Source organism: Pygocentrus nattereri, chromosome 19 (genome assembly GCF_015220715.1).
Source record: "Pygocentrus nattereri isolate fPygNat1 chromosome 19, fPygNat1.pri, whole genome shotgun sequence".
Classification (NCBI taxonomy): Eukaryota; Metazoa; Chordata; class Actinopteri; order Characiformes; family Serrasalmidae; genus Pygocentrus; species Pygocentrus nattereri.
This window is the reverse complement of record NC_051229.1, coordinates 18648805-18675185: the sequence shown is the minus strand read 5'-3', so window position 1 is coordinate 18675185 and position 26381 is coordinate 18648805. Positions and strand designations below refer to the sequence as shown.

General features: G+C 39.6%; 1 protein-coding gene across 2 annotated transcripts; it reads left to right on the top strand.

The window, feature by feature from the left end:
• The first annotated feature begins 482 nt into the window (after positions 1 to 482).
• On the top strand, positions 483 to 23145 carry sirt6 (sirtuin 6). Of its 2 annotated transcripts, none has more exons than XM_017725771.2 (8): positions 483 to 537; positions 1777 to 1904; positions 11131 to 11313; positions 13453 to 13512; positions 14929 to 15024; positions 16948 to 17028; positions 20641 to 20764; positions 21612 to 23145. In XM_017725771.2, exons 2-8 carry the CDS (start codon positions 1849 to 1851, stop codon positions 22047 to 22049), a joined length of 1038 nt encoding a protein of 345 aa, XP_017581260.2. In that variant the 5' UTR covers positions 483 to 537; positions 1777 to 1848; the 3' UTR covers positions 22050 to 23145. The 2 variants fall into 2 exon arrangements, with proteins under 2 accessions (XP_017581260.2, XP_017581259.2); XM_017725770.2 differs by lacking the exon at positions 483 to 537 and adding an exon at positions 557 to 760.
• Positions 23146 to 26381: the final 3236 nt, after the last annotated feature.

Below are 26381 nucleotides of genomic sequence, written 5' to 3'. Positions count from 1 at the left end.
CAGGCAAAGAAACAAAAAGCCGTGGTGGACCATGAGGTGGCCTCAAATGTCAAAATTTAGTGATACTTAGAATGTAAGAAAAAGCACCTCCTTAATAGCGCTGAATTTCTGCTCGCGCCCATGGTGGACTTTGGGTGAACCGTTGTGGAAGTAATCCGGAGAGAACAGCCGACTGACGAACTTGGGATAATTTAACTGGAATTTTGGTCAGTAAAGTCAGAAAATAATAAAGTACCGTACTGAATGGGGACTGGACAAATATTTTTTCACTTCTGGGATTCTGGGAGCAATCTGGGATTGAATTTCCCCCTTTTTAAAAAAGATTTATTGTAATTTGTAATTGTAATGTTTTTTTTTCTGAGTGGATCAAATAAGTTAAAATTAAAGTATAAATATAAATAATAAAGATGATTAAAAAATAAAAATGGCAAAAAATAAAAAATAAAATTATGTCGCTACAGTTTGTTTCGTTGATCTGCAGGACTGGAAAGTGTACAGAGCACTCAAAGACGGGCTGCCAACATGTGACGTTTCACGGTAAGTGCACAGAAGTACGCACGCTTTGTATGACGTAACGTGGAGTATCAACACGACCCTAGCTGTTAGAATAGAAAAGTCCGCGGGATTTTAAAAAGAAGAGCAACAATTCTGTGATCTATACACATTTATCCGACCTAACGCGTTTCGCTTTGCCATGTCGGTAAACTATGCCGCCGGATTATCTCCATACGCGGATAAAGGCATCTGCGGGCTTCCTGAGGTAAAGCTGCCTGTTTACTTCTTAGCTTGCTAGCCCGTCTGTATTAGCTAGCTTGCATGTATTGTAGATAATCAGGGCGGGAATTCATTTCTTTGAGATATGTTGACGTAACCGTACACGTATTAAACTTACATTACAGGTATTACGGCATTGTGCTAGCTAGACACATTGGATTTAGCTTATATGTGCACATAGGGTTGCTATAATGATAGCCAGCTTGGCTAAGGAGCTAGCTAACTTGGTGTTTCTAGGCTTGGATAGCGTTAGTAGCATGGGTCACGTTAAATAAGAACCACTCGGGTTACTGATGTCTGAGCCGGTCGTACTGTATTGTGTTCCTAATATTCAACGTTGCTGCTAGTGTCATTAGCAGTAACGCACATAAGCGTGTTTTTCGATAGCTTACCAGCTAAACCACTGCCTGTTTGTCTTGCGCTTTGGTTAAGGAGCTCGTACCATGGAAAACCGGTTCTCATTTTTTCTAAATAAGACTTTGTTGCTGTATGTAAACAAGTGTTTTTTTAAGTCTGCCGTTCAAACAAGCGATCCATTAAAACTACACACGCATATACAGAGCTGGTTCCCAGCCCTGCTTCTGGAGCACCCCATAGCACACCCGATTAATCTTCTCAACTAACAAAGTCCTTACTGAGCTGAAATGAGAGTGTTAGAATAGCGAAAAAAACCAAACACTAAATGTGTTTTGAAACAATTTCTTGTGGTTCCTGAATCTTCTGTGTTTTTGATAAGTAATTGCTAAACCTTTTGTTATGAATCCAGACAATGACTAAAAGCCTACTGAAGTAACCACAGTTTTTACAGTGGGAGAAATTGAATTTTCTTTCAGCGCCACCAAAAGCTCTATTGATTGTGCATTTAACTTGCAGAAGACAGGCCAAACCAAAAAAAATGATCTGGAACAAGCAGAGAAATTTACCAGAGAAGACAAACCATGTTGATTGATGTTTCACAGCTGTGTGTTTTCCTGCTTTTAATGACACCTGTTTTTTTTGCAGGTATTTGATACGCCTGAGGAGGTAAAAGCTAAGGTGGAGACGCTGGCTCAGTTGATCAGAGATTCGCAGTACATGGTGGTGCATTCAGGGGCAGGAATCAGCACTTCTTCAGGCATTCCTGACTTCAGGTAACCACCAAAGCACTTTTCTTTACTGTACACAAGAACACAAGAAATGAGGGAGAATTAGGTGGTACTGCTGGCATTGTTAGAATCAAAGAGTAAAAAAGGATGCAAAAGTTTGCTGAGCAAAAACAGAGGGAACAAAAACCCACTCAAAAAATGTGAGTTTTAAATAGGTGGACGCTGGATGCTTGATGACTGTAATGTTTGACTGTAGTGTATTTGCGTTTCTCATGTCTTACTAGATCTGATAAAGAAAATGGACCTGCTTGTATGCTGGCCAGAAAGGCAACGCAAATCCAGCATAAGCAAAGGACCTTTAGGAAAGTTTACACAGGAGTGGTGGTGCACTGTTTAACTGTGCATTATTGCTTGCACAAATATTATCTGCGTGAGAGAGTCATCACAAAAGTCATTGTCTGAAGTACGCAATACAACATTTAGAATATCCAGAGGCAATTTTGAAATAAGTGTTCTGGATTGAGGTAAAAGTGAAAATGGAGCACTTTATCTGCAGTCACCAAAGGTATGTTTAGAAGGGAAAAAAGCAGCAGCATTTGATGAAAAGAACACCTTACTTACTGTTAAGCATGAGGGTGGATCTGTTATGGTTTGGGGAAACATTTCGCAGGCAAATGGAAAAGCAGATTCTAAATATGAACAGAGTTGGGAGTAGGTGTGACCCTTGTTCAGTCAAGAAACCAAAGCTGAAAATGGGCTTTGTAAAACAGGACAATGGTTCAAAACATACCCCAAAGTCCACCATGAGTTACATCATAACACTCAAAACTTCCCTGACGTGAAAATCTGTGGCCGCAAAAAGTCTAAACTGATGATGTATGAATACATTTTATGTCCATATTATACAGTCCTACTGTAAAGAATATTTAAAGCCAGATGTTATGATTGACATCCTGCTATTTAAGTATGAGAAATCAGATTATGCAGCTAGAGGATAACACATAAAACAGCTTGAAGAGATAAGATAGTAGCGCAGCAAGCAGAGGGAAGAGTAATGAAGCCAAAACTAACTAAACCTGCATTATTTAAGGGAGTTTCAAGGAAAATGCATTAATGTCTCAATTTCAAGACAGTGATGCAACTGTCAAGTCTGGTGAGTAAATGCAGTGCAGTGCATTGCACTGATAAATGGACAGGATGGAAAATTTCTGTTGAGGAAAATTCTGTTTCTTCTTGGTAATGTTGACCAACATTGCTCTAAATAGTGAATGACAATTCATTTATGCTCATTTATAATTGTTGTTATTGTGGTTGTTTGTGCACTGAATTGCATAGTGCAAAACACAAAAGTGATGGAATATATATATATATATATATATATATATATATATATATATATATATATATATATATAAAATACACACATGCCATGAATTTCCATCATGTTACAAGTTGAAAATCTCATTTTGGTTTAAAAGAAGATTCCGCAAAGTTCTGGGAAGGTGTTTGTTAAGGCTCTGCTGCAGCTACAGGAACTTGTCACTAGAGGGAGATAGAGCTTTGTTTTGAGAGCACCTGAACAAAACATCCATAGCTCACAAATCTCATCTGTGAGAACGTCTCTTGCTGTCTGAAATTATTGCTATGAAAAATGTAAATAAAATTAATCTATGTGTGAACTGTTCTTGAATAACTTAGAGTCAGAAGAGAAGAGATGAAAAAAGTCTCTGAACTCTACAGAGCATTGGTGGCACAGACACTTTGTCCTACAAATTAAAAATAAATATTTTTAAAGCAGATTTAAAGAGGTTGAAGTTCAAAACAAAACAGAAAGGACAAAACGAACACAGACGGGCAGTAAACTATTGGAAAAAATGAAGTAAAAACGAGCAGTTATAGATCAGGGCTTTGAATTAGGCTGGTGAAAGGTGAACACACCCTGTGAGACTGGTTAGATTAAAGTCCACTTGGTACAGTGAGCTGCTAAAAGTTGTTGTAAGGATTGACCTATCTATGCTAAGCCCACATATGCATTCTTTAATAGTAGCCATTGCTATGTTGAATGAGGACTGGCCTGAATAATTTCTAATAAAAAAACTGAAGTCTAAAGAATTTCACCTGAATGGATTACATGCTTCAGATGTGTGTGTTTCACTCAGAAGTAGCATCAAATCCCATCAAATCCAGGCTAAATCCCAGACAGCTCCAAACTTCCTAAATAGTGTGCCAGCTATGGAAGTTATAGCCTCTACAGCCAAGTAGTGCACTATTTGTTGAGTATGGATGAGTCCCACATGCCTTTTTTTTGCTATATTTTGCACAGTTGGGACAGATCACTTTACTAATCCCTGAGGGGAAATTCTCCAAATGCATGCAGGATCCAGTATTTAATTTTCTATGTAGTGCCGCTTGAGATTCACGATGGTAATTTGGTGACCAAAAAGTCCTTATAAAGTGAAGGTTTTTGCATTAAACATTGCTATGTTATGATATGTTCATAGTTGTATGACAAAACATTAAAAAGATGTGAAATGACTGCAGTATACAGTGATGGGCGACCAAGCGTTTTTTCTCCTCATTCAGCAGGCCGTGGTTGCTTGGCATACCATACTACCTAGCAGAATAATTGTTTATGTTCATTGTTATTAATAATGACTTTAAAAAATGATTATCTGAAAATTGTGCATTTTATCATATTTTATGTTGGCTGCCGTTTAATAAAAGCAGTAAGCCACTTGAGGCAGTGTGTTACTGTGATTTTATCGCAGGGAAAGGTGATGTTGGGCATGACGCAAAGCTGAGTTGTCATAACTGGATAAGGTTAGCTAACTGTTGTAGAACTGAAGCAGGTTAGTGGAAGATAATAAAATACCAAATCTTGTTTAATCAAAGAATTGTTCAATGAAACCGTGTTTAATCAAAACTAAATACACAGTTTGTTTGGCTGTAGCTTTGACTGGTGAATCAGTTGAAGAAGCGATGCGCGTCCTCTGTCACTCTGTCACTTGTGAAGATAAAGAGATGAGAGAAAGCAGGATACGAAACATGATTATTTGTAAAACTGTAAGAATTTAGTCTAAAACACTGAAATATCAGTCGTGAATGAGCTTTATGATCGTCCATTGAAGTTATTTCAATTGCAATGGAATTTACCTCTAACTTAGCAGTGAAAAATTAACTTGACTCTATTCAGTAAAACAGCTAAAGTGATGCTGGCTAAACTGAGAAAAGGCTGGGCCTAAGCACAGGTACTGCTAGAAACAAAAGCCCATGTTGACGCTTAGAAAAAGAGTTAAATAACAGCAATGCGTTAAAAAAATGCAGTACAATACATTACAATAAATACTTCATTCAGTGCTCACTTGAGTGCTGTATAAAGAGATGTGTCTTCAGTCTGCGCTTGAAGACCGCAAGAGAGTCTGCAATTCTGTCCGAACAGTGGGAGTTCATTCCACTACCTGGGTGCCAGTACAGAGAAAAGTCTTGATGCTTGTCTTCCACGCATGTCTTAAACTCACCTCACTATCTTGAACTTATTTCCATATCATAGCTGCTATCTGGGAAATCAGAAATGTAGTCAGATTCCAGTGAGAAATTGTAGTGCACAAATACCAACGTTGACAGTGTAATTAATTTCAGGGATAACACTTTTTCCCTTCCCATACTAATACGATACCTGAACCTTAGTCATCAGCCAATACAGAATACTGATGCACATAGTAACTCTGTCCAACCTGATTAGTTTTCTGTGTTCTCTCTCTCAAAAAAAATCATACTAACATTGAATGAAGGGTATTTGCTTGTTGGATATTCAGTGTAATTAGGTGTAAACAGGAGTGTTCATTTATCCCACACAGTGTGAGTTTTGGCCTTAAATATTCATGATCAGTGTATTCCTAATACTTACATTACGCTGAACAACTGCATATGTCGTAAAAACAGACCATTTACATAAAACCTGTGCAAATATAGTAAGAACAAAAAGTAACATTGTTCTCATGATTTCATATCTTTTAAAAATGTGCTGGTACGTTTTGTTGGTTCCAGCTTGTTCGTAAATCTCAGAAGAAGCTAAATGTCGTCAAACATGCCATGCATCATGAAAATGTCCTCAATGTTGTGATGCTCTGTGCTTGCCCACTCCTGCTTCTGGCTGCACAGTATGTAGCACATGGTTCAGTATCAGAGCCTGAGAGAGACAGTAATCCACTGTGGCTTCACATTTTTATACAAGGCAAGAGCTGCTCTCTCATATGGATGAGCTCAGCCATCTTACTGCCCTCAGAGAGTGTGTGTGTGTGTTTGAAGATGGGTGTGTGTAAAGCCTTGTGCAGCAGAGTCGGTGACAGAATTGTGTGAGTCATTAGACTCACTGTGCCTACAGTGTTCTTCCCATTAATGTTTCATAGGAGCTGCAACTGTCAAACAGAGGTGTCCTTGTGCCACAGAGCAGCCCGGCAGACTGCACTTCTGATAGGTGCCGCATATATACAATTATTCAAGACAGACATTTAGATCTTAAGGTCTCCCAGCAGACACACAGTCATACAGACAGGATCCTGAGGCAATGTCAACGATCACACAGTTACAGCCAGGTAAAGACTACACAAGACTACTAACAGTAGAATCAAGATACAATTAGAGCTGCAACTATCAAGTATTTTCATTTTTTCATCCAATTTTTATCAAATAATACAATATTCTACAATCCCAATTCCAATGAAGTTGGGACTTTGTGTAAAACATAAATAAAAACAGAATACGATGATTTGCATTTGATGCCTAAAACACGTTCCAAAGAAATTGGGACAGGGGCAACAAAAGGCTGGGAAAGTTGAGGAATGCTCAAAAAACACCTGTTTGGAACATTCCACAGGTGAACAGGTTAATTGGAAACTGGTGAGTGTCATGATTGGGTATAAAGGGAGCATCCCTGAAAGGCTCAGTCATTCACAGGCAAGGTTTGGGCGCGGTTCACCACTTTGAACAACTGCGTGAGTAAATAGTCCAACAGTTTAAGAACAAAGTTTCTCAACGTGCAATTACAAGGAATTTAGGGATTTCATCATCTACAGTCCATAATATCATCAAAAGATTCAGAGAATCTGGAGAAATCTCTGCAAGTAAGCGGCAAGGCAGAAAACCAAAATTGAATACCTGTGACCTTCGATCCCTCAGGCGGCACTGCATTAAAAACCGACATCATTCTGTAATGGATATTACCACATGGGCTCAGGAACACTTCAGAAAACCACTGTCAGTCAACACAGTTCGTCGCTCCTTCTACAAGTGCAAGTTAAAACTGCCATGGAAAGCCATATATCAACACCACCCAGAAACACCGCCAGCTTCTCTGGGCCCGAGCTCATCTGAGCCAGCATCTCTGATGGTATGGGGGTGTTTTAGTGCCCATGGCATGGGTAACATGCACATCTGTGAAGGCACCATTAATGCTGAAAGGTACATACAGGTTTTGGAGCAACATATGCTGCCATCCAAGCAACGTCTTTTTCAGGGACATCCCTGCTTATTTCAGCAAGACAATGCCAAGCCACATTCTGCACATGTTACAACAGCGTGGCTTCATAGTAAAAGAGTGCAGGTACTAGACTGGCCTGCCTGCAGTCCAGACCTGCCTCCCATTGAAAATGTGTGGCACATTATGAAGCGCAAAATATGACAACGGAGACCCTGGAATGTTGAGCAATTACAGTTGTACTTCAAGCAAAAATGGGAAGGAATTCCACCTACAAAGCTTCAACAATTAGTGTCCTCAGCTCCCAAACGCTTATTGAGTGTTGTTAAAAGGAAAGGTGATGTAACACAGTGGTAATCATGCCCCTGTCCCAACTTCTTTGGAACGTGTTGCAGGCATCAAATTCAAAAAGAGTGCATATTTGCAAAAAACAATAAAGTTTATCTGTTTGAACATTAAAATATCTTGTCTTTGTAGTGTATTCAATTGAATATAGGTTGAAAAGGATTCGCAAATTTTTATTTATGTTTTACACAATGTCCCAACTTCATTGGAATTGGGGTTGTATAACAATAAGAAAAGATATGCTGCATTGTTTCCTTGAGGGTTTTTAAGACACTCAAAACCGCCTTTTACCAGAGAATGCGCTAACCTTGGCTATGTCTGTTTTGTCGGTACAGTCCGAATGATTTTCCTAAGGCTCTGGGCATCTAGCATGCCGGCACGCTCTCATATATTCTTATATATTTTTGCTGGTAAATGCAACTGAGAGCCTGCTAAGGGGACTTTTTTGTACTGGGCCTGGAGTTGAAACTGATTCTGTCTTCTGGGCTTGCAGAACTCTTGCAAGCTGTGCAAATCCAGTGCAGAGCTGGCAGATGCATGCTATTGCAGAGAAGCTAGTGTTAAGCTTGATAAATGCTTGTTTCCCCACAGAAATACCTAGGTTTGTTAAAGTACAAAAAAAGTGGTTGTTGTTTGGCTGTTATATTGTCATATATTGTAGTTATCACGGTTGTCGAATATTTATTGCAGCCCTAGACTACAGGAAGAAGCAGAGAGAGAAGGAAACGGAAAAAATACACAAGAAAAGATACAAAGAAAAGACATGAAGAGACAGAGAGAAGAGTGAACTGCAGGAGGTGGAGAGAGTTGTAACCAGGTGTTTGGATTTGATTAGAGTATAGAGGGTTATCAGCAGTAGTTACAGCAGTCTTCACTCTATTCAAGGGATTCCTGACGGAGTTCCTCAGCACAAGCAGAGAGGAAGATTGCTCCATTTCTATGAAGACAGAGCGACCTACACGGGGGACAGCATCCAATCAGAGCAGACATGAGGGTGCCCTCATCACATACTTTTTGTGCAGGAGAAAAAGAATATCATAGCCACACATTTCTATACTTGTACTTTGACACTTGATACTCTATGAATCACATGGGAGGGAAAACAGCCACTTTGTGAAGCCCCCCACCCCCCCAAAAAAAAACAAAAACAATATTAAGACATATTCTGAGAGGAAATAACTGGAAAAGAGAATGATGATTGGAACAGCTGAAGGTAAAACTGAAGAGGATGGCCGGCAGAGCAATCATGAACAAGCCATTAAAAAGCAAATTTTTTCATGGTGGAAATTTAGCACTGGGTGAACAGTGCCTCAGTCAGAACATTGCCAAACATTGTGTTGTTAAAGCTCTAAACATTTACAGGCCACATTTAAGCATGCACAGTTTTTCAGCTGATTAATTCACATGAAAATTCTTTAAAAAATTCAATCTTATTTTTTCCAGCCCTAACTGTAGACACAGGGGCTGAAAACATGTTTTTCTCTTGCCTCTGCTTACCCTCAGGAGCTCAGATCAGAAAGCCAGTCTGTAGTCGTGCCATTTCTGTGGAGAAAAAGTAAGTGAGATCAGGAGGGACGAATTCAAAGAAGTGCATCTGCAGAAGTGAGCCTCAGTTCTCAGCCCCCAAATTTATCAAGAACCACATCTCCCTGTTGCCCTCCAGTTCTTGGAATGCCGGTGACCTACACCAGTTTTGCTCAGTCTTTGATCTCTAGGAAACCTTCACTGAACTTTTTACTCTTTCTGACCAAGAAAAGCAAAACTATGCAGTGCAGTGGTGCTTAAGGACCAGGAGTTGGGTGGAAATTAGGAGAAGAAATTGGTGTCGATCTGCGGTTTGTGTAGAGATGCATGATTTGGAAATGGCAGTTGTGTGATAGGAGCAAATATCTGCCAGTTCTGATCTGTGGCGATTTCGGTAACGGTCACCCGTTTCAATTTTAGCCAGGCTTGGTCTTGTCTGTGGTTCTTTGTGGGTGTGAAACCTGGAAAACAAGAAGCAACATGGGAAAACCTGCCTTTTCTTTGCCAACTTAGGCTTTGAAAGAATTTTCAACGTGTCTTCAACAGCAAAGAAAACAAACCAGTGGATCCTCAAACAAATCAAGCCTCACCTCTAATTCAGAGACCGGAAAACCAAACTGAAGCTGTCTTACTTTTTTGAGAACAACCAATTCATTGGCAGAGACAAGTATGCATGGAAGAGTTGAAAGAATCATTATCAAGTCATCCAGAAGCTTGAAATCTTAGTGTAGAGTCACTTTGCTTGCCTGGAAAGAGTCTTTATCCATGAGGAAGGTCCCTCTCAGCCTAGGAGGCCTTGTTGCTGCAGGACACCATTGCTCAGGTGGCCAGCCCAGGTAGTCTTGTATCTAAGGTAAACTTTACTGTACTATAAATGTGCTGATGATGTATGACTCCTCTTAATACTATATCTGAAGCAGTTGACCTAAATGATTAATATGTGCGTTCCTGTAGCCTGCAAATAAACAGTATTAAATACCTTGGCTAACAAAAATTGGACAAAAAAAATGTGATCAACCTTTAATGTTCCTGTAGTATACTTACTGCACTCAGAGCACAAAAAGTTTTAAGTCTTGGACCTGGTTGGTTTTCTTAAAAATCTGGTAACACTTTATTTTAATTAGTCCTCTGTAGATGACTAATTAACTCTTATCAGGATATCAGTAACATATCAGTAAAGTAGTAGTGGTGCAACATCTGAATACACTGTAGTAAATATCTTGATGTATGGTTGATATATTACATAATTTGTGGGTATATTGATATATTACATGAAGTAGACATGAAATGGTATTTCCATTAAGCAAAACCTAACCTTCACCCTGACCTTAATCCTAGCGCCAACGTTAACCTCAACCCAAAACTTAATCATAACCCTAATCCTAACCCTAAGAAGTCCATTTACTGAATGGTGTTAGCAGCTTGTTGAAGATGTTGAGATGTTCTGTATTAAACCTGTTACATGTTTATTGACATCTTAGCTTATCGTCTACAGAGATGAATTTGGACACTTCAAATAAAGTGAGAAACAACTGAATTCATTAGATCATGAACAAATTTTATTTCTCCAGTTAATTACAAGTCTCTTGATAATCTATTGAATGTGTTCAATGCTACATCATTGATATGTTACTGAGTTAAATCTGTTAAATGTTTATTTCATCTAAAAAGGATCGCTCAGAATAAAGTGTCACATTCTTAATTGCTCTGCAAGATACATTGTGTATTGCATTTGTTTCATTTGACATATAATTTTTTTAAAAAGCTGCCAGACATTTAAAAAGCTGCCAGACATTTTAAAAAGCTGATGACATTTTCATTCCTGCACATGTGGCACCATTTGGCTCACATATTTTGTGTCTCAGATCATATCCTTATTCTCCTACTAAAATATATATATATATGCTTTTTGCTCCCCCCCCCCAGAGGTCCTAAAGGCGTGTGGACAATGGAGCAGAAGGGAGAGACGCCTCACTTTGACACTACATTCGAGGATGCAAAGCCCAGTCTGACTCATTTGGCCCTGCTGCAGCTGCAGAGAGCCGGCTACCTCAAATACCTCATCAGCCAGAATGTGGATGGACTGCACCTGCGCTCTGGCTTCCCCAGGTAAAGAACTGCATGTGCACATATGTACTCGTGATAGGACTCTTATGAGGATTTTGGGCTGCACAGCTGCAACAAAAGCTTGGTGTGACTACAACTAAAGGCGTCATGTTGAGTGTCCTCCAATAAAGCAAAACTGGCACAGTTTCTACCTGTTAAACCACTTTTGCCTGGAGGAAAATAATAGCAAAGTTTTTTGCAAGATGTGTTCAGCTAAAGTTCCACAAGACTGCATTGCCAATAAAAACGTTAATGCTACAAACTTGACTTCATAGCATATGAAGCAGTCAGACCCATTATTGGCTGATGTTTTGGTACCAGCAAGTTTCGTATGCATACATGCAAACTCATTGACTTGTAGCAGAATTTGCAGTTATGAATCATCATTATGGCATTCACATGAATTGTGTAGATATGATGAATGTGTCTGCTGCCAGCAGAGAATTCTGAGAGAAATCCTCTCCCCCACAGATACAGTGGTTCATTTTTAATGGCCTGATAATGTTTCCAAAATGTGAAAAATGAACTGTGGTTCATGAGTGGTCAAGTTGAAATAGATTTAGTTGATTTGTGTGGACTGTAACATTATGAGTGCTTAGTGACCACCTACAATTTTAATAGCAGTCATCAGGGTCCAAGCACTGTGTGCCATTTTGGTTCCGGTATAGGCTTTTTAACATGACACACATAGAGGGCAAAGTGGTTTCCATAAAGTAAAGCAAGTGGCTTTCTATAATAGATGTGAAGTTTCAAATGGCTCAGAAGATGATGCCTGAAAACTTTCGTATATATTTTTTGCTTCACTTGTATCTTGCTAACTTGATGTTAACTGATCTATATAGACCCGACAAACACTTCTGAGCAATGTGTGCTTATCTAAGACTTCTCTTACTTATCAGTTTTGCAGTACTAGTCTGATTAAGGTCTGAAAACTCAGTGCTGCGAGTTAAAACGTCACCCGTGTAGCTTAGTAACTTAACTGTAGTATTTTTCAAGTCATGCAGACATTTGTCCTGGAGGGCACATCATGAGGCCTGGCATCCAACAACGGTACATTTATTTGGTAAGGTGTTTGCTATGAAATCATGTTGGAAATGGCAGAGATAGCAGTGAAATCATAAAGGCAGGGTAGGTGGGAATGGTTATTCTAGGGGAGAGAGAGAGGGACTACTTTGCTATAACATAGAAATAAAAAGACAATCCTGACAACCTTTTGAATCGCACACCTTCTTTTAAATCAAATGTGCCAAAACAGCACAGACGTCTGGTCTAATGATTTCTTGATATACACTGACTAGTAGTGCACATGTGAACTGGCAAGGAAAATGCAGGTTTGTTTACTTGGTCTACTTTAGGTCCCTTTTACACTGTGTTTCCTAGTGATCCGTCCTGTATGTCTCTGATCAAAGAAGTCTTGTTGATACGTTATTCTGACACTTTTGGGATTTACGTCATTCACACACACAGCCCTTAAATGGTATTTTACAGGGATGCATATGTTCATACATGCCATGAAGTAACTGGTAAAATACACTATTATGACTTTTTTTCTCTCATTCCAAAAATTTGACCGTGCAAGACAATGAAAACAAAAACATTCTGCTTTGCTGCCCATGCTGCGCTACTTTTGCCCAGATGTAGCCACTACATTTCTCTGGAATCATGTACAAAATAAGTGACCAAGTATCAGCTTTTATCATTAAGGTTTTATCAGTATTGCTTTCTTTCATCAACACTCGTACACTGATATGAATGATGTATTGCTCAGCACTGCTCATCTCTGAATCAGGGTTTGTGCTTTATGGTGCTTTGCTTACTGGGAGCTTGTATTTCTCTTGTCAGCTTGTTGTTAATAATGGACAGTGGTGGTCTCTGATTGAAACATCTAAGTTCTAATTTTGCCTTCTTGACACAGACGTCATGTCTTGTATGTCTCAGATGAAAGAAGTGTTGCTGCTTAATTGAACACATTAACTTGCTAAGATGTGCTTGTGATTGAGTGAGGATGAGTAAAAGCCATCAGCTGTGTGTTCAAACCTCTCTCTCTCTCTCTCTCTCTCTCTCTCTCTCTCTCTCTCTCTCTCTCTCTCTCTCTCTCTCTCTCTCTCTCTCTCTCTCTCTCTCTCTCTCTCTCTCTCTCAGGGATCGATTGTCAGAGCTTCACGGAAACATGTTTGTTGAAGAATGTGAGAAATGTGGGAAGTACGTCTTTCTGCCATTTCTATTTTTCACCCATTGGCTTGCATGTCTGCCTCCTCATAGCTCTCTCTCCCTTCTCTCCCTGTGAGCCTTTCTGCTGCTCTCACTGCATGTCTTCTCTTTTCTCCCTCTCTCTTCTGTCTTTCTTTTCTCTCTCTTTTATTCCCTCTCTCTGTCTTTTTTTTTTTTTTTTTTTTTTAATTTTGTTTCTGTCTTGCTCTTTTTCTACTGGTTTTATTTGTCTTCTCTCTCTTTTCCCCCTTCTCTTCTCTTTTTTTCTTTCTTTCTGGTATTGTCTTTTTGGACTATCAGTACAAACTCATCTGGTCAGTGTATGTTTGTGTAGTATTTTAGCCTAACAAGTGCTAGATTTGCAGTTCAAAATCATGATCAGGATCATCAATAATATCAGTAGTTACAATGGAAATGAATAGATGAATAAATAAAAAATAAATAAAATAACAAAAAATAAATGTAATGGTTGGTAATTTAGTTTTAATATTGTCAGCATACGTATAATTGGTAAAGGTGAATGGAGGATGTTTAAATTGGCTCCCTGAGAACACAAGGAAGATACGCTGAAAGGAACCAAGACACAGAAGCTCCCTAAGCGCATGAGGAAGAAACAGACAGGAACTAAGACTCAAAAGGAGAACTCTTTGAGCCAAAAGGACACACTCGCCAAGAGTGTAAGAAAATGTCACTAAGAGGCTCCCCAAATGTTCCCGTGAAAATTAGCAAGCACCCTGAATGTGTGAATGTGCATGTGGTCAAACTCATACGCATGGATCTTTGAGTTCCTTTAAAAGAAGTTAAAGGTGATTTGAAATTATTCAATCAACCACAGAGTTCTCTGAGAATTACACTGAACTTTTAGAAAGTTTTTGACAAGTTTAAATACTTTAGTCCTTTCTGTATCCCTGCCTCTTAAGTGAACTCAAACCACCATATCTCGGCACAAACAGAAGGTGTGGTCTGAGCCCTAGTCCCTCTGGAGCGCTCACAGGGCTTTAAGAGCCTTGCTCAGGGTATAGTGACAGTAGCTAAAGTGGGATTACGTGTTCTGCCTTGTTTACAACGTCCTTGCCCCTGGTGTCCAGTGCTGGTTCCAGGGCAGGAGCGCCTGAGGCTTGCCTGCTGGCAATACTGCAAGTTAATAACCGAATCACTGCGGCTGTTTGCATTGTGTTGCCACAACCAACACCTCCCCAGGGGTAGTACAGCTCAGTTAATTGCAACATCTAACCCTTATTCATAGTATTGTGGTAATGTTTTGGGGTGGAGGATGGGTCACTCTGTTGTTTTGAATGTTCTAGGTGTTAAATTGCCTGAAGGCTGATTCTTTATCATTTTACAAGATTTTTAAACATGGACATAAAGTCCAGTAATGGTTGTTGTGGGATTTGTGGATTTTAACAGGCAGTATGTGCGTGACACAGTAATTGGGGTGATGGGTCTGAAGCCCACCGGGCGATACTGCGAAGTGACCCGTTCCAGAGGACTCAGAGCTTGCAGGTGTGTGCTTGATTTTATATGACTTCATATTGCAGCCATTCAATCACATTTCTTTAGAAAATGGCTCAAATGAATATTTACAGAGCAATGTAATAGAGACAATGAAAGCAGGCTCCCTTTTTTTTTGGGGGGGGGGGATTTTTAACATTTGAAAATAGAGAGAGTAATTTATTTTGGTTAATAACATGCTTATTAAAAATTGAACTTGCTTTATTAAGTTATTAATAAGTCTGGCATGTTTGAATCAGATATAATTGATGCCCAACTTGATGTATCTGAATTTCCTCCTTGAAATGGTATTTTACAGCTCTAATGTGCTTTTGTGTATACTGCCTGTCAAAAGTCTGGGAACACCTTGCCTCCCTTTTTTATTGAATATATGGGGCTTTTGAGTGGCACAACTGTCCAGACGTTGGCCCTATCATCAGGAGATCTGAGTGTGATCCCTGGCTGACAATGCCACTGCCCTCCACAGCTGAGAGTCCAGGAGAGGATAATTGAACTAGCTTTCTCTGCATGGCCTCCTTCCATCACCATATATTGATGATAATGTAAATTTAGACAAATCATATTTGCCTGCAGAATTATCATGATAAACAATATAACTGCAATCCTAATTCAAAGTACCACAGTCTAATATTATAGCTTCTAATTTTACTTACTAATTTCTAATGATAACACTATTGTGCAAGTAAAGTCATTAACATCCAGTGGTTCTCCTATGTTTGTTTGGGAACCAAAATATTGCCAACCCTGGTGCGGTGACACCCTTTTTCTGGGCACAATTGTCTATGATATAGTCTGTGTTGTAATATTTGCATGTGGCCAGAAATCCCCCAAAATACAATTTTTGTAGCTCTTACTTTTTTGTTACATAACTGAAAATTATCATAAAACAGCTATTCACTAATTCTTTGGTTCTTTTTTTGCCACACTAATCATCAAACTGTCTTCCTTGGTATGAAGATGAAATGGCTGGGCATAATATTGTCTCATATGACAATATTAATAATTATTATAATGTACTTCACACTCGGTCATAATATGCTTCCCTGAGCATATCATTGATATTGCCAGTACTTAAATAACACTGACTGAATGAGAGCATAATTAGTCATATTTCATTGGATCAGTGAAATTTGTGACGCATTTAATAAAAATAACTATTCATAGTTTTTGATAAGATTAATTTCAAATGTGGCACTCTGATTCTTTTTTGTTCATTCCAACTGATCAGATGTCAGATTGCATGCATATTGACAGTGTCTTTAAAAAGTACCTGTATCTCCAAAGTGATCATTTTACAGGGGGAGGAAAAAACATACTTTACTTTTAATCTAAGTCAATGAAACCAGACTCATACACTGAGCCCAAACACATTGACATTGTTCGGGCTCAGAGGTGGTTTAAACACCTGTAAGGTTTGAGTGCTGACATCGTAACAAATGGATAAAATGTGTGGATTTAGCATTATTCACTGTAATACCGTCACAGATATTTACATGTACAATGTTCTTTTGATCAAAATGGACCAACCTACATTATTGCGAACCAACAAAAAACAGATGGTCATTTACAAAGACGTTGTCACTGTCTGTATTAACTCTTTACAGTCTTCCCCCAGAGTTGTTGGGCCATGTGCGACATGGTCATAGTGAAATAGTTTCTGTGCTATTGTGTTTCCTTCACTGTATAAAAGAAGCTTCTTGCTGCCTTTATGGCTGCACTCTGAAAGTTAATGAAAGTGCTTACAGACACATCCAGAACACCATTCATATTGCTGTGGAAACACTTATTGATTTTTAAAAAGTGTTGGTGTATGAAAAGCTCATTGTTCCTAGTCTTTTAACAGATAGTATATGTGTAATGTGTGTGCATACGTATAATAGAACACATGTGATTGGTAAATTTGCTCTTCCGCAGAGGGAAGCTGATCAGCACCATCCTGGACTGGGAGGACTCTTTGCCTGACAGGGATCTGAACAGGGCTGATGAAGCGAGCAGGTGTGTGTTGGGCAAGTTGGAGACAGAGTAAGAGAAACCGAGACAGACTAGACAGGGCTGACGTGGAAGAGCATCCCTCAGGTGGAGAGAGACAAGGCCGTTACGGTTATCATTTTGTGTTCCAGCAGGTGTTCGCCATGGTCACAGAGCCTTAGTGTCACAGTTTAATCACATTAAAGTGAACCCACACACAGTTATCTCATAGACACATATACATACACAGAGACGGACGTCCACAATATAGCGTGTGTGTTGTGCAGCAACCACAAACAACCTTGATTAAATGTGATAGCTGCCCAAACGATAAGGCATGATGGAGTATTCCTCTGAGGGAAGATGTTTTACAGTGATTGGCTAACATAGGCATGACACTGAAACATGCTGGTAAAAATAACTTCAGTATACAATAACCACTGCGTCCATTATGCTTTCTGTAAATGAGATATTATGACTGTTCCAAGATACATATTTATACCATTAAATGGATATGTACAGTTTTTGTACACATTCTCCACAGTGAACATATTTCTACACATTTTAATGCACATTTACTGTATATTTGCTGAATTGAACATAATGGGTAAAAAAGCATAACTTAAAATGTGGCCTGTGCAAAAGTAGCTTGTTTTACATTTTATGTTCATTTTTTCCAATAGGCTAGCCTCAGCGAATAAAGAGAAATTTAAAGAAACACTTAAATTTGTTCCTGTAAAGATGTGTTAACTTATTTTTAAAATCAATGTAATTTAAATTGACCAGAGGTGTTCAGTATCGTGCGCAAGGCTGTTTCAGATTTTAATAGTACACTTTTGTCAGTTTTCTTCGGTCAAATTTACAAGTTACATTTACTCAGAGTCTTAATGTAAAAATTGTAGCAGTGGTGTTTTCAGTCTTTTCGCAGATACTGATAAAACCACATGTCATCAATATTGGTAGATATTATCAGCCAATCAGGATATCGGTTGGTTTTGTGTCCAAAGGTATTTAATTTTTGCAATGGAGCTGTGAGAGTAGTGTAGCTAACAATTAACGGAAGCATATTTCACCGATATGATCTAAATCATGTCACTATGGTGAGTTAAGTCATTTCAAATAAGCTTCTTTTTTTATGTGGTTTCTGTCACTATATGACTCAATTCATGAAAAATCAGGCTTTATGATGGCTGCTACTCCTGTTTCTAGCAATGTGAAAAACTTTTGTCTACTTTCATGGCAAACTTTTGACATCAAACATGTCTTGGGTGATTGTGATTTGACGCAAGGAGAAAATGTAAATTTCTTTTTCTTCAGCATTTAAAAGAATGAAGTGTAGGTAGCTATGGACTCCTGTGCACGGTTCATATTGCATAGTTAAACCAATACCTGTACGTATCATGGTTGAGGCGACTGCTTTAGGGCTTGGCTGTGAAATCTTACAATATGGACACATTTGCACATAGATGGAAAATACGAGTGCACAATCACTTTAGCGCAGGATCCTCAGCCCTTTCACGCTTTCTGAATTTGTGTGCGCCGTCTGAAGACGCCCACAGCAAATACACCCAGTGACAGTGAAAAGACCGCAAAGTCCAGCCGTATAGCTCCTGACCTCTATTTCTGGAGCTCTACGAGTGTCCTGTCAGTTGGCTGAGCGTGCTGGGCCTCGGCATTCATGCGATGAAATGGGTTGCTGCCTGCCAGAAGCTATGAGGCTTTTTTTTTTTTTTGTCTCCCCTCAGGATGTGATTGCTGATACGGTAATATGTCTGTGAACAGATTCAAAGGGACTGTGAGTGAATTCAGCTCATCAGTTGAGGACATAGTGTTCTGAAAACAAATGCACAGTGGAGGTTCCCTGCCACCTACTCCCTGCCTGTCTCCTTTAATAGAAACAGTATGAAAGCTGATTTTTACAGAAGTGTGGGGAGTCTGTAAGTAGTAGATTTAAGAGTTTAGACAGTGTCAACCTGGTAAGCCTACAGCCCACCTTATATATTTTAGTCCTGATACTATAGATGCACGAAATGGACAAAATACTGTTTTGCCAATACATTACTGAAGCTGTGATGTAGACAAAGACAAGCCTGTTTGTTTGACAAGCCTTCCCCTCCAGCAGCACACAGCAAACCTGAGAGTGTCACTCCACTTTTCTGTGTTTTGGTACAATAGACTAACACAGTGTCTTTACTGACCAGTCAGTTTAAACATCTCCCACTCATGAATGATCAAAGTTCATCTAGACCATATTTAAACATAGCTAATAACTGATTAAACCACTAAATTCTTTTCTTCAGCATATTGCTGTACTTATGAAAAAGACATTTTATGGAAAAGACTTTTGATAGAAGGAGATGTGGAAATGTAGCATTTGCCTCAAATGAAGAGGAGCCAGTGGTGAACTAAGCCAAAAAGGAGCTTTATTTTTGTTAAATGTGTTCTGCTAACGAGCAGAGTGCTCAGACTTAAATGCAACTCCTTCCTCCATTAAATTGTGGTGGTCTAGGCACTTCCCCATATACAGAGAAGTAGTGGGATGTGTCACTACAGGATGTTATTTACTATAAATTTTATAGATAGTTTTTGGGGGAAAATGTTTACTGGTCATTGTGTCCAGCATTATTTTAGTTTATCAATTTACTAGTTTTTACCAGCAAATACACAGACTGCATTTAGCCTTCTGCAATTACAGTATCAAAGCCACCTATAGTGATTAAGGGTTTAATAGTACACTATGTAAGTTTTGGGGATTTGGAGACTTCTCTGATGGAAATGTGTAATTGCACATAATTTGGACCTTTTCCCCGAGTGGGTGAATCTGATGTTTATGAGTGCGTTGAGACTCGGTTAACAGTTCCAGGTGCCAGTATTGTAATACTAAAATCATTATTGAGGTAGTCCTTACATTTCACAGTGGAAAGATGATGACATATACAGGCTCCACATGAGTGCCTGAGTTCATTGCCAAGGACGTGTTGTTAAGGGCGTGGCTGTATGGTCAATTAAGCTAGATACTTCAGTTGATTTTTCTCTGACAAATAACATTTTGACACATCATCCACTGAGGCGAAAATACTTTTTGTAGAAGACCTCATCAGCATCTAACGTGACATTGGTTAGCTCTGTTAGCTCATTAGCTTATGTGAAGAGGCAGCCTTTGCTACTTATCTAGAACAATAGCCTGCCAGCGTCTCTCTTCAGTTTCTGAATAGTAAAACATGCTCATCTACATTTGCTCTATTGTTGTGTCTGTTGTTTTCTTAGGCTTTTATTTTTCTTTGTGGTTAACAAATATCCATTCATTAACTCTTCCGATGCAGCCCTTGTAGGGGGGTTAACCAGGCCTTTGCATTGGGTACGTCTCTACAAATTAAGCCCAGCAGTAGTCTGCCTCTTTTCACCAAATCTACCCAAGGCAAGGTGGTGATCTTAGTCGGAGCATCCCTAAATGCTACTTTCAGTTTTAACAATAAAACTGTCTTATATTGTGCAGCTTTAACGAACAATATATTGAGCAATGCTGCATCATCCAGTACATTCCAATAACCACATTCTAAGTTATTTTAGTCATGCTGTGTGTGTGTGTGTGTGTGTGTGTGTGTGTGTGTGTGTGTGTGTGTGTGTGTGTGTGCGTAGGCGGGCTGACCTGGCCCTAACATTGGGTACATCTCTGCAAATTAAGCCGAGCGGCGATCTGCCTCTTTTGACCAAACGTACCGGAGGCAAGGTGGTGATCGTCAATCTGCAGCCAACTAAACATGTGAGTTATCACGTACACAGTGAGCAGTTTCCCTGTTTCAGTCTCTCTCCACCCACCATCATGACACACTCATACAAATCTTATTTTTACTGCTATTTTAAGAGACTTATGTACACTGCATCTGCACAACAACCATGTGACATCAACAGGTGTTTAGTCAGCAGGGTATCTGTGCTGAAAAAGTTTATTTCAGGCAAGCATTCTGTTGATCAAAACCCACATAGATTAAGGAGCTCTAAAGCTCTATTGCTGAATGAGTTGTTGGTGCCCCCCCCAAGAAAACCCCAGTTTTATTAATGCTTAAGATCATTTTTCCCCTGAGCTCTTCACATTTTGCCAAACCATTCAGTTTTTAATCCAATTACACTTGTGCGCCATGGCATCTGTCTGCATTCGACTTAAGTCCTTCACAAGGAGTTGGATTTATTATTATTTATTTTTTTTCCTTTTTACCTACTTATTTCATGCTCACTGTTGGAGTCGCAGCTAAGTGCCAAAATTGGATTTATTTTTGACTAATCTTGTTTGAAATGCAGAAATATTAGATGACGCTTTGTGTTAACGGATGCTACTCAGTGTAGTATAACTGCTAAATAAGATTTATCAATTCATTTAAATGCAGGTATTTGAAAAAGATGACCACATGTGGTTATGCACAAATAGGTCACATTGATTTGGCAGAGGTAGGTCATTCAAGTAGGTCATTTATAATACTGTATTCAAGAGAAGTGAATTCACAGCAGAAACCTTTTACAGTGTTTTACGGTCTTTTTATACCATTTCAGTGAATACGCAGTGTGTCTTTCAATATATGCTGTTTAATTACTATTGTGCTTCATCATTGCAGGACAAGCATGCCCACCTGCATATCCATGGCTACGTCGACGAGGTCATGAGTCAAATGATGAAGCTGCTAGGGTTGGAGATTCCGGATTGGGCGGGACCAACACTATGTGAAAACTCGGGAGGTGATGCAGACATTCTACCTTATGGCGCTTGGAAGAAGGAAGTAAAGATAGAGCTGAAAATAGAGGAGAAGAAAGACCTTGGGCTGAAGAAGAAGAGGACGAATAACAAAAATGCAGAGATTACTGAGAAGGGAGTCAAAAAAGAGGAAGAAGAGGACACGAAATGTGAGCAGGAGGCCTTGATTGACAGTAGGTTTGAGCCAGTTACAACAGAGAACGTCAATAGCTCATCACAGAATTCTCTTTGCTCCTCTACACTGGACGATACGGACACATGTGAAGCTAAAAAGCCACGGACTGACCCTCCTTCCTCCTAGACCTAGACACCTTAGGAGGTTCAAATCGCAAAGACCAGCAATACAGCAATCTCAGGCAGACTCCTATACACCACATAGATCCAGTTGTACTGAACCTCCTCTAGGCAGCCAGTAGACCTCTTTCTGTTGTCTTGCTGAAGACTGGAGTCTCGTCTTGAAGCCGTTTGTAGTAAGGGTGGGCGATAGGGCAAAAAACGTAACAACGATATTGCAATATTTATTTTTTCTGACATTTGCAGACAGGTTGGACTGCAGCAGGAAAGCAGCAGTGTCGTGTTTAGAAAAGACTAGAAATTTGACAAATTAAGCTATGATGTAAAAGAAAAAAATGGTAAAAATGAATAAAGACAAAGGCATAATGAGCAGACATCCAATCAGCTACCTGTTGTTATGCTGTTTATGCAGTTGCTATGAACTGGTGGTTGTCGTTTACAGGCTCTCTATAATTTGTCTTTATGATGCATACAGTTGTTCATGGTTCTAGAAACGCTGATGCAACTCAAATGCCTATTGTAACATTGTTTATCATGATAATGTTTTCATATTGCCCACCCTTATTGTGTGGTGCAGTAAAATATTAGAACAGACTGATATGCCTTTGGCATCTGCTGCTGGTGTCTGTAAAGACATGGCTATTACCAGAAGTGGGAGGACATTGAAGCCATTGGAAATGAACTACACTGAAAAAAAGTGGTGCTTTGTGTTTACTTGGAGGTTCCTTCCTTTTAGCAAGAACTATGTTAATGTAATAATAAATATACACACACACTCACTCACTCACCTGCCAGTTTATTAGGTACTACTAATGCTAGTAAAAGGCTGGACACACTTTTGCCTTCAGAACTGCCTTAATTCTTCAAGGCATACTTTCAACAAGGTGTTGGAAACATTCCTCAGAGATTTTGGTCCATATTGACATGATAGCATCACGCAGTTGCTGCAGATTTGTCAGCTGCGCATCTATGCGAATCTTCTGTTCCACCACATCCCAAAGGTGCTGTATTGGATTGAGATCTGGTGACTGTGGAGGCCACTGGAGTACAGTGAAGTCATTGTCATGTTCAAGAAACCAGTTTGAGATGATATGAGCTTTGTGACATGGTGCATTATCCTGCTGGAAGTAGCCATCAGAAGATGGGTACACTGTGGTCATAAAGGAATGGACATGGTCAGCAACAATACTCCGGTAGGCTGTGGCATTTAAACAATGCTCAGTTGGTACTAAGGGGCCCAAAGTGTGCCAAGAAAATATCCCCCACACCATTACACCACCACCACCAGCCTGAACCGTTGATACAACGCAGGATAGATCCATGCTTTCATGTTGTTTACGCCAAATTCTGACCCTACCATCTGAATGTCGTAGACTCATCACACCAGGCAACATTTTTCCAATCTTCTATTGTCCAATTTCCCGGTTCCTGGTGTGGTCTTCTGCTGCTGTAGCCCATCTTCTTCAAGGTTCGACTTGTTGTGCATTCAGAGATGGTATTCTGCATTTCTTGGTTGTAACAAGTGGTTATTTGAGTTACTGTTGCCTTTCTATCATCTCGGACCAGTCTGCCCATTCTCCTCTGACCTCTCACATCAACAAGGCATTTCGTCCACACAACTGCCGCGCGCTGGATATTTTCTCTTTTTCAGACCGTTCTCTGTAAACCCTAGAGATGGTTGTGCATGAAAATCCCAGTAGATCAGCAGTTTCTGAAATACTCAGATCAGCCTGTCTGGCACCAACAACCACGCCACGTTCAAAGTCACTTAAATCACCTTTCTTCTCCATTCTGATGCTCGGTCTGCACAGCAAGTTGTCTTGACCACCACTACATTCATAAATGCATTTGAGTTGCAGCCGTGTGATTGGTTGATTAGCTATTTGTGTTAACAAGCAATTGTACCTAATAAAGTGGCTGGTGTGTGTTTTTATTTTTATATATATAGATATAAAATCTCATGCACACACAAATGAGCATTATGTATATTTGAATCACAAATTTAATGCATCGATTTTTTTTCAGTATAGTAGCTTGTCAGTAATGCTAAGTGTAGGTGTAACCAACCCTGATGCCAAGAGTAATCCTTCTGTACGTTGAGGGAGACACAATTCAAGCTGGCTGACGTTGCCAAGTTGGAGAAAAACTTTGTGAATACTGTTGATAATGACCGTTGGAAGGAAGTCTTTAGTCAGAATGCATGAGGAGTGTAGTCCCTTCTAATCTTTCCAGCTGAACAAAGCGCCGGGAAGTGGTGAAAAGCATCAGCTTTGCAGATACACTGTATGATGGCATGACTGAATCAAAGTGTCCGGCCAGACACCCCATGTTTCCTTTCGTTATTTTTCTTTATTTTTTTTAGTAATATGATGGTGTTACTTCCTTTTATATCCTTTTTATACCCAACCTAAGTTTGTAAATAAACACCAACTCCAAAGGATGCTGATATGTTGGAGAGTGAATTAAAGAATCCTGAGGGTGAGTTGGTGCCTGTGTGTTTTTCTTGGAAAACTACATGTAGGGAAAAAAAGCAAACACACTGAAATGGCATACAAACAATTTAATGTTGCTCAGGTAAGGCAGTGCTGCCTTATCAGCAGTAACAAAGCTGTGGCTTTGTCCTCCATAGCTGCACTGAGATTTCCAACGTGGGCTGCTTGGGCAGCCAGAAGCTGACTGCACCCAGTGGCAGTCAGTGAACAGGCAGATTGGCCCAGAAAATGTCTTGCTCATTCTGGCTGGCTGGCATGTGTTGGATTAAGGCCAATGACTCAGTCAGCATAGCACTCTCACACACCAACCTCCCAGATGTAGTGATTGTTCTTGAAGAAAGTGATTGCTGGCTGCCTGGATGAGTTTTGTGATTGCTGATTTATGGCTTGGAGAGTGTGCCAGCAAGACAGTCATGAGCCATTTTCTGGAAGGTTTCATAAGAAGAGAGCTTTTCAGCCCCTTAATCATCTCAAGGCGCCAACATGAATAGGGTTCTACTAGTGGCTGCAGTCCTCTGTGTGGGCCTATATCTGTTTCTTTGCATTTCAACAACAATTAGTTACTCTAGTACCTGTACTAGGGATGTTAATGATTAACCAGTTAACCATTAACTGACAAATGTTTGGCCAGTGCTTTTGGTTCATTCCTGAGAAACAGTTGATATTTGAATAGGGGCAGGCATTTTCATTCAATTTAAGGACTGTTTAGAATTGTATTCATGAGGGCACAGAGCCACAACTTGTTCTCGTAGTCACATTTAGTGATGGTCAACTCTGGCTCGCCACCCTGCTACATGAGTTGATGGAGTTGTCTCCTTGACTCCTCTTAATTTTAACTGCTAGAGTTGTTAATAAACAGATATAGCAGTAATTAAACCATGCTAATTGTAGTTCACACATTTTTAGCTACAGATCATAGTAACATGATAAAATCCATGCTTTTCAAATCTGAGTCATTTGCTAAGAGTCCATCCCGGCATCCAGACGATTTGCAGTCAAAATACGTTGGTATTTCCTAACATAAATGACCAGGATGTTTAGCCTCATGACAAAGTGCTAAGGAAGGCTACAAACACAAACCAGTAATATGAATGGGAAAGCTTGTGACACTCAGCATGGTGTCTATTCATGGAGAAAGCTCTGCCCTTCAAGAAATGGAGCCAATCGCCTTGCTGGAAATGCTGTGGGCAGGGAAAGCCAAAGACCCTGCTCCACATATTAGAGAATCTTGGGGAAAGCCCCCCTCATTGTCAAGATTTGTATAAGTGCAGTAGCCAGAACAATCTGAAAAACCATGTTTTTGGTGTGTTACTAGGCCAGACACTATAATCCCTTCATGAGGTCTTTGTTAGATTTTTTTTGTTGGTGATTTCAGGTATGTTTTTAAAATGATAATCTGATCTTCAGTTTCAAGTATTTTCATTCAAAGAGTTAAGAGTCTGGTCTTGTACAGCTAGAAATAACTGCCCAGCGGCTTCACAAAGTTGGCCGCCTAGTGAACAGATTTTCGTACACAGACTTTGCCTATTTTTTAACGTCATATTTCTGTTGACTGTAGCCTTAGGATATAACCTACAGATGTTGTTGTTGGCTAATAGTTGATAGCCACGTAGCTAGTGATGTAGTTAGTCCTATAACAAATAAAGCTTAAAAGCTGTAAATTGCCATCCATATGGGTTAGTGTCATGGTTAAATTGTTTGTTGTTTAAACTATGCATATGAACTTCAAGCTAGCCCCAGTCAGGCCAAGTGTTCATTTGGCTAATAATGTGTGGTAAATGTAAGCGAGTAGACTAGCCTACATTCTGTCATCTGTTACATTAGTTTGCAGTTTTCATTGAATAAAC